Raw genomic sequence first — 9607 nt, 5'->3', positions numbered from 1 at the left:
TCTAAATAATTTGTTACAATATGCACTATTTTTCAAGCTTGAAATCTTAATTTTTTTTCATAATCATATTGTTCAAGCTGAGATGATTGATGTAAAAGTTATTCAATGTTTGAATTGCAATTTTTGATGAGTTATGAGGTGAGGCTTGCTCATTTTGATAGAGCCATTTTTCTATTTAAAATGCCAAGTCGGTCTTTTTCTTAAGGCACTTATTTGAGCATGGCATTTAAAGGGGATAATTTAAAATGCCATGCTAATTCGATCTTTTTCAATGGTTTAAGGCAATTATTCAAGCATGACATTTAAAGGGGATTCAAGCATGGCATTTAAAGGGAATAATTTAAAATGCCATGCGAAGTCGATCTTTTTTTATGGTTTAAGACACTTACTCAAGTATCCCATTTCAAAGGGATTCAAGCATGGGGGATAAAATGTGTGATACCAGCCAGCTAACAACCCACATTGGGGGGTTTTACAATATAAGACCGTTCACTTATGGTACAAGTAAGCTCAGCAGTTCTCGTGAAATCCAACACTTCAGCTTGAATGTGATGGAAAGCTCAAAAAATTTTCTTTTGGATTTTGAGCCCAATCAATAATACTTCTCTAATAGCTCGATTTCATATCTAACCGTCAAGGTTGATTGTATCCTTGTAGCAAGGAATAAGCAGCCTTTAGTATATATTAAATGGGAAAGTATAGAATGAGACCATTTACGTTTTCTACAAATTGGTCACAATAATCTTGACCATTGGATGTGAAGTTGGCTGGTTGCAATTATTTCATTGACCAAGCTGAAACTTCAAAAGAAATTTTTTCGAATTTCATGACACATCCAAGCTATCAAATTTCACATCAAATAGTTGCAAGGAATTATGACTACCTTATATCAAAGCTAAATAGTCTCATTGTATACAATCCCCTATTAAATTTGTATTGTAAAATGAGTAATGATACTATGAGACCCTCCAACACCCATATGAATAAGACCTCAAAGAATCACCATTAAATTTTGACACAGATCTCCAAAAAAATTATCAATAAACCTATTCACCCAAGTCCCACACCCATGGGATAACTTTTCTAGAGATATGTGTCACATTTTAATGGTGATCCTTTGGGGTCCTACTCACATGGGTGTGGGAGGATCTCATAGTATCATTACTCCTGTAACATTGGTCAATGTCTTTTTTACCTCTAAACCAAAGGCAAGCAAATCACTCATGAAATACTTCAATATCATCATCATCGTCGTCAAAGCCTTTTCACAATTGATATTTATTAATATATCATAAACCTCATCCACACTCTTCTTCTTTTTTTTTCTTTTTCAATTTTTTTTTTTACTTTTTTTTTTCTTTTCATTTTGTTTTTTTTACATAAATAGACCTTTTTTTTCATTTTTTTTTTTTTTACAAAAATAGTAAAACGTCGCGGTATACACATTACCATGATGGGCTTGTTTAAGAAATGGCTTTGAGAAACTCTAAGCTTTCTCTTCTCTCCTCTCTCTCTCTCAACAATGGACAAATCTGCTCCCTTTTTAATTAAATAGTATTAAAATATTATGTATTAAAATAGAGTAATGATCTTATAGGACCCTCCCCCACCCATGTGTACAGGACCTTAAAGGATTACCATTAAAGTTGGCACGAATATCTAGAAAAGCTATCACAAGAGTGTGAGACTTGACTTTTTTAGAGATCATTGCCAAATTTAATAGTGATCATTTGGGTTCCTACACACATGGGTGTGAGAGGGTCTCATAAGATCATTACTCTTAAATAAAACTATATATTTTAATTATAATATTTAAATTATATATATAACATAAGATTTAAATATAGAGTAATGATACAATGAGACCTTTCGACACCCATGTGAGTAGGACTCCAAATGATCACCATTAAATTTTGGCACACATTTCTAAAAAAATTATAACATAGGTATGGGATTTGGGTGAATGGTTTTATTGATAACTTTTCTAGAGATCTGTGTCAAAATTTATTGGTGATTATTTGGAGTCCTTCATGCTCCAACTGCAGGTGGTTTCCATTCAAAACATTAGAAAATGGAGGAAAGAATTTTACCAAATGCCTCTGAGAAGTGGCAAGATAGTGAATTTATCCCTCATGCATGCAATAGAACAAAGTTGTGGAAAAGATGAAACAGATCATGAGAAAAGAAGTAAAAAAAGGAAGAGAAAACTCCTATATGAATTCAAACCATTGCATGAGAAAGAGAATAAACAATATAAAATTTGAAATTATGAGATTGTTCATATATACATTTTTCATATACACATTATACTTAAAAATCAATTAGCAGTTAAACAATAAAAGTAACTTATGAAGAATTACATGGCCAACTGGAGGGGCATCTCTTCTTGTGAAGCGTAGAGCTCTTCATCATGATTCGATACTTTCTCTAGGAAAATTTTCTTTTCGTGAAGCACTGAGGTACCCATTGTCAGTTGAACAAGCTCTTCCTCCATTGCAGTTCGCTCTAACTGTTCTAACTCTTTGTCAAGATCATCCTAATACAACAAATTAATTAAACTGAGGAACTGATAAAGATGACAATGATAGGCAATGGTAGATGGTTTGAATTTTTTATTAAAGGATAGTTTAATAAAAATATTGGCAAAAATGGATTCAATGATCAGTAATGATGATAACATTAGTACCAGCAGGATAATAATTTTGATGGCAACAAGAAATGAAGAATGTTGAAAACTGAAAACATAACACCAGTTTAAATTAAAAGAAATTTTAAAAATAACAACTGAGTTAAAGTAAATGTTTTACTGAAGATAGCCTAAATTTAATTAAAATGGAGCCTTTCAAAAACATTCCAAGCAAGATCCATTCCAGGCTCCTACAATAACTGGGAACAGGATGTGGTGGGTTCATTGAAGAGAGAGAGAGAGAGAGAGAGAGAGAGAGAAGGGTAAGAGGCACCATATACATCATCAAAGCCCTTAGCCAGACCAACAGGAACAGATACAGCTTCTTGAATATCTCTCATGTCCTCTATCTGCTCACTGATCCTATCCATTGTCTCTTTGACACCATCAATGTTCCTGTAAACACATATACACCATGTAAAACCAGCATGATCTGAACTCAGATGCAAAAAATACAATCTTTTCTTTAGAGCCATGCCAAAAAATGTAAATTCAGAAGTGGTCACGTATATGTATCTACATATGCATACACATGACAGAGGGATTAATAACCAGTTCATCAAAAAAGAAAAAGAAATAGAGATTAATAAACAAATATTACTTTATAGAAAAGACTGGAGCACTCCATGAACAGAGATAGCTTAAATGATACAAATGTTATACTTATTCTTGATTCATGTTGATGAAATGACCCCAAAGTCCTTTATATATAGAGAGAGGGATTTGTATTGCATGATTCAAATGAGGATGTAGGCCACAATGGACAACTTTGAGACATAAGAACTAATAAGCATGACAGAGGGATTAATAACCAGTTCATCAAAAAGAAAAAGAAAAATAAAAGAAATAGAGATTAATAACCAAATATTACTTTATAGAAAAGACTGGAGCACTCCATGAACAGAGATAGCTTAAGTGATACAAATGTTCTACATATTCTTGATTCATGTTGAAGAAATGACCCCAAAGTCCTTTATATATAGAAAGAGGGATTTGTACCACAATGGACAATTTTGAGACATACCAATGATAATAATGGGAAAATGATGAGTTTAATGTTCCTCAAAATCAATATCTAAAACCAGTGAGTACTCGGTGTTGAACTCGGCCCCGGAACAGCCAAATCACTTGGGCAAGTCCATTCGACTCGCCCAAGTCCATACTTGGCAGCTTAATGACCTAAAAATCCAATAAGAAATATGAAATATTGAAATAAAAGGAAAAATGATAAACAACATAAAAAGGCTATAAAATATATTTTTTTCAAAAAATAAATAAGTAGGAAAACCACAAAAAACCATAAAACCTAAAAAACTATAAACAAAACGAAATATAAGTCAATTATAACTGATATGATCAAAAGATTAAATGATTTATGAATAAAATATTATTAATTATAGAACCCCAGAGTTTGGGGAGATTTCAGGCTTGGTACCCCGCTGGGCCCGAGTAACTCTAGCGATTAACAAATGCTAACTGAAACTAAGAGAAGATAACATGAAATTTTGTATTCTGAAAATATGAATACATATGCTACAAGACTACAAGTCAACCACATGGCAGGTGAAGAAGTATCCTGCTTCAAGTTTCAATATACAATTTCAGATAATCAAATTTGTGTTAGTATAATGTTGTAGTGATAACCGATTTGTCCTAGTATCACTGTAATAGCCCTTGTAGAGTATATCACTAGTACTATATTCACTCTCCTAAAATCATAAGGATCCACTTACATTCCTCTTTGTATTGATTGCATTGATAGTGCTCCTATCTTTAAGGCATCAAGAGTCTCTGAGGCTGCTTTTGCACCTTCCAGCATAAGAATCTGCAAAAGTGACAAAAGAATTGGGAAATTTAAATGGTAATAAATAATAATTCAAGCATATCACATGAAAGTTCCAGACAGTCAAACTACAATCCTCACTAACTCCAAATTCTGAATTGAACCTCTACCCAAAGAAAAAAAGGATAGATGAAGCGTGAATCGAAACTGCACCTGAATATGGATCCGATATTGAAAGTCCCTAAGTTGCTCAACTTGCTCCTCGAAGAGCCTTTTCCTCTTCAAACATTGAATTGTAGCTAAAAGTGCACAAACCCATTTAAAGAGTTAGTGGAAAACAGTGTTGGTTTCCAAATTCACATGCCCGTTTATTTTAAAGGGGAGTAAGATTATGACAATGTGATGCTAATCCCCATTTTTCTTGATAAATAAATCTCATTTCATATAATCTTTGGATATATCATGGAAATTGCTGCCTGATACCATAGCGCATTCGATGCTGTATACTTTCCCTTGAAGTTTTACATCTGGTATGCAGAACATTAAAATAAACTATGGTATGATGATTGTTATGTCTCAGATTGAATTCTGCTTCCTTGTCCACTTAGATATTATTTGAAAAATGGCATCCTTTGAGTTAACTTCTTTTTGAAAATGTTGAGGACAGGAAATTGTTTTCCATGGCTGTCTGTAATAGATAGCTGCATTACCATTAATGTCTCAAGTGGTTCTTCATAACTTGTTTTCTTTTCCATTTAAGCTTGTATAGTTCTATTATACTATAAAGGTAAATTTGTTTCTCAGAAGAAATTATTAAAAAATTTAGTATTTGTGTGAATAACTAAGTGCTTCACTTTGCTGCTTCATTGCTGCATTCTTTTAGTTGATTCATCTCTAAATTGTTTACCAAACCAAAGTTGACAGAAATCTTCTCCTTCTTCCTTTGTTTCCCCTGTTTTTGGGTGGGAATTGAACATAATGGTTGTAATTGTCAACAACTAACCAATAAAGCTGACCAAAATACTAGAGCGATATTCAAGGGCTGAACTCCAAAGATAGAAAGGAACCCAGTTAAAATATGGAAAGGGAGAGAGCCAAGTAAAAAAGCAAAACAAAAGAGGGGGCAGAGAGAGAGGGTTGCAAGGAGCATTGCCACTTGACATAGCTTAAACAAATTTAAAAAGGCACATAAGCTAACATTTCAGTGACCTTTATGACAAATTTTCTATTTTTTGAGTTCAGAATGCATCAAGATAAAAGGATATAAGTATTTAGAGATTATAAGCCAACACACCTCTTTTGTTCTTTGTTCTAATGAACTCCTTTGCCCTCTCAACCTCTGCAGCAATCTTGTTTTGTAAGGCACACTCCTTTTCCTCCAAGACTCTGATTGTCTACATTATATTTGCATGATTAAAAGTTACATACCATAAAAGATCTTTGAGATAACCACCCATATGAAAAAGAGCAATAACAAAATTTAAGGAAACTAGGAGAGTAGGATAGAAATCTATGTAATTGTTAATTTATTTTATTTTGAGTGCATATACCGTGCTACCATGCTCCCTTGGGCAAAAGACCTATTTTGGAAGATTTTCTGGAGGATCCACTATCCAATCATGACATGAGTATTTTAAATAAAAAAAGGATTCTCAGTTGCTAAACACTAATCTAACCATCAAAAAATTGGACTGTCTCTGTTAATCCTGTTACCTTTTGTTTTAAAGTACTATTTTTATCCTGGTCCTTGAGAACTTTAGGTTATTCCAAAATTTTGGGTCTCCTAACCATATGGAAAAGTATTTGGTGAGTTGGCTGACTCATGTATTTGCCTTGACTTTTAAGGGATTTACGAGTCATAGCACATCTCAAATCACTGTAACTCTATCTCCAACTCAGATTTGTGAATTTGGAGAGTCCAAGAAAAATTACAACATAGACCATTTTTAGGCTCATATTCAATTTTTTTTAGATTCATGACCGTGGTGTTCGAGATGATAAACTTGCAAAAATTTGGATCCAAATTCTATCTCCAAGATGGATTTCACAAGGGTGGACACACAATAATAGTGGCATTCCTGGATGCACCAAAAGCCTAACCTAAAAATACTCCTACCTAAGTACCCAATGGAGTGACTATACATTATGCTCTCAAGAGAGCATATATTCTTTGGTTTTTTATTTTTATACCTAAAAAGCATTTCATTCATTGTTATGAGAAAGCTTTCCTTTGATTTTGTGCATAGAAAAACCCACCCAAGCCATTTGATTTTACATTTTATGGCTTGGGTTGTTTGTGACATTTGTGTGCAAAGGTAATAGTCTCATTGTATTTACACATAAAGCACAATTTTGACCTTGTAAATATACAATGAGCATCATACTTATCAAACTCAATTCTATAAGAGATCAAGGGCAAATGCATATCATTCTAACTAGTTCTCAATTTCATTCTACAAAAATTGTCAATTAAACCTTGGCAATGTATACTATGAGATCGTTTACCTTTTTACAAGGTTACAACTACCTCTAGCCATCTGATTTCAAATTAAACAGCTTGAGTTGTATCACGAAATTGAAGAGATTTTTTTTTAAAAAAATTGAACCTAGTCTACATTCACAACCACCCAATTTGAAAAGCAACTGATTAGAGTGATTATGATCTCCTTGTACTAAAAGTAAATGGTCTATTAGTATACTTTTCCTTTACCCAAAAATCACATTTTCAGTCACCACAGCTGAAAATAACAGAAATGTAACTGTGCCTGATTAAAATTCAAGTGTCAATTTCAGAGATTGTTTTAGAACTTGGTCAAGTCAAGTCGGTGTCGGCCAAGAACACGCCCTTCGCACCCTGCATTTGTGCTTTTTGATGTTAGCTTTAAATTTCAAATGTCGCATTTAATTTGATTGATTTTTTTGTGATAATTCATGAATTTTTCTTTCTCTACTCTTTTTTGGATTCTTATGAATTCATTCATGCTAAAAATCAATTTTTTCCATATTCCATTTTCTATATACATTTTCCATCATACATACAATAAATGGTGCGCACGTACAATCAATCATTTTTTAGTGATTTTTTATTTATTTTTGACAAAGTTTTTGTACTTCTTTTGCACTTGTGAGCCCTTTTAGGTTTTGTGCATGACTCAAGCGAGTCCAAGTGGACCAGCTCGAGTTTCTTGTATCGGGGGCCTCATACATGACTCAAGCACTTGAGTTACTCAGCTCAGTCGGGGTCTAAGTCCTGACCCCGAGCCAAAGTTTTGCACATCGCTTTTAGAAGATGGGTACTCTTCAAATGTGGCAAAGATCACAAAAATAAAACTAGAAAACCAGAAAAAAGAAAGAAATAAGATGAATGATAAAATCCTATATGAACCATCAAAGCCTTTTCAGAGAACGAATTACATAAATATACAAAATGGGTTTACTCACAAACACAGTAACAAATCAAATAGAAACACAGAAACATAGAAGAACTATACCTGGGTGAGCTTGTCAAGGGTGGATGGTAGCCGCTTAGGCTTCATGAAGAGCTTCACAAGCATCACGATTCGGATGAATGCAGCTCCGCAACCAGAAAGCTTGGAAAACATCAGGCATACAGAGAGAGAGAGAGAGAAAGAAAGGTTGGGTTTTGTATTGTCCCGGCATATGGAGTAAGAAGGCAGGGAAAGAATTGGGTTTGCTCTAATCTATATATATATAATAACTCAGTAAGGGAGAGAGAGAGGGGTTGGATTTTGTGATTTTTCGATTGCAGCAAGGAAGGCGGGAACAAGAAACGAGCCGTTGGTATTTATACGCTTTTTAAATACAGTATTGTACACTGTTCGAATTCCTCATATAAAAGAGGGCAGACCAATATCTCCACTTTAAATCTCGAAATGACACATATATACTTCAAAATCTCCAAAATGACTATTTTGCCCTTTGTCCGAATAACAACCGCTTCACATCAATATGTTATCTGATCGTAGTTAAAAATTTTAGAATCACTGATCCAGATCGGAAATTCTCCATATTTAACCAATAATTCTACCTTATACATAAAATATTATACCTTCCCCTGCTTCAAAGTGCCTGTAATGGTTTTATTCATTGTTATAGACAAAAAGGATCATAAACACAAAAACCCTTTATTTATATATATATATATATATATCTTTTTGTTTTTGTGTGTGTGTGCGCATGCACATGTGCAATTTGTAGGGTTATCACCCACTTCAAATTGCCTGTAATGGTTTTATTCATTGTTATAGACAGAAAGGATCATAAATACAAAAACTCTTTTTATATATAAATATATATATATATATATATCCTTTTGCTTTTGTGTGTGTGCGCGCAAGCACATGTGCAATTTGTAGGGTTATCACCCACCTAGAGTAGAATCAATAAGTGGATGATTCATCGTCACAACTTTTAAACATAAAGGGATTCCTTTAGCGTTTTGAAAAAATATTTTCTAAACTGACGAAATCACCTCTTCAAAAGCCCTGACTCAGTGTTTCGATATGGCAGAAAGAGCCCTAAAACTCACTTTTTCTAAACTGACCAAATCACCTCTTCAAAAGCTGACTCAGTGTTTCGATATGGCAGAAAGAGCCCTAAAACTCACATGGTGTTTATAAGATATTTTAGATTTATCCAATTAGGCCTTTAATACATAGAAACTTAGGGTGCTAACTTGGTTGACCTAGTGGGTGGGGTTTGGCTTCATATATAAGGGATTGTACACTATGAGACGATTTATTTTGTAGGTTTTGTTAGGCTACTCCTACATATGGAGTATATACTTAATATTTTTGGACACTTAGATACTTTTGATTTGTAATACAAGAATTTTTAAACAAGGGCATTTTTTATCATTAAGAGAAGTGAAATTGATATTTCTATAAAAAACTAGTGGCATCCTAATAGTAGTTAAAAAATCAATTAATATTTTATATGACTGATATCACATGTTGTGTTGGTGACGTTATTGTTCACTATAGTTAATAAGTATTTTTGTTTTTGTTAAGAACTTTTACTTTACTCTTGACTAATTACTTGAAAAGGATAAGAATATCAAGTGTCTAAAAATGTTGAGTACATTACGTATATACTCTATCTGCAGGAGTAGCTTAACA

General features: G+C 33.4%; 1 protein-coding gene across 1 annotated transcript; it reads right to left on the bottom strand.

Annotated features, from left to right (window-relative positions):
* Positions 1-2252: 2252 nt before the first annotated feature.
* On the bottom strand, positions 2253-8270 carry LOC18428269 (vacuolar protein sorting-associated protein 32 homolog 1). Its single transcript, XM_006837305.4, has 6 exons — positions 7961-8270; positions 5764-5863; positions 4683-4768; positions 4420-4511; positions 2968-3082; positions 2253-2536 (listed from the first exon to the last, which is right to left on the bottom strand). Exons 1-6 carry the CDS (start codon positions 8069-8071, stop codon positions 2357-2359), a joined length of 684 nt encoding a protein of 227 aa, XP_006837368.3. The 5' UTR covers positions 8072-8270; the 3' UTR covers positions 2253-2356.
* Positions 8271-9607: the final 1337 nt, after the last annotated feature.

The sequence above is a fragment of the Amborella trichopoda genome, chromosome 13 (genome assembly GCF_054954075.1).
Source record: "Amborella trichopoda isolate Santa Cruz 75 chromosome 13, AtrichopodaSantaCruz75HAP2 v2.0, whole genome shotgun sequence".
NCBI classification, from domain to species: domain Eukaryota; kingdom Viridiplantae; phylum Streptophyta; class Magnoliopsida; order Amborellales; family Amborellaceae; genus Amborella; species Amborella trichopoda.
This window is presented reverse-complemented; position numbering and strand designations above follow the sequence as displayed.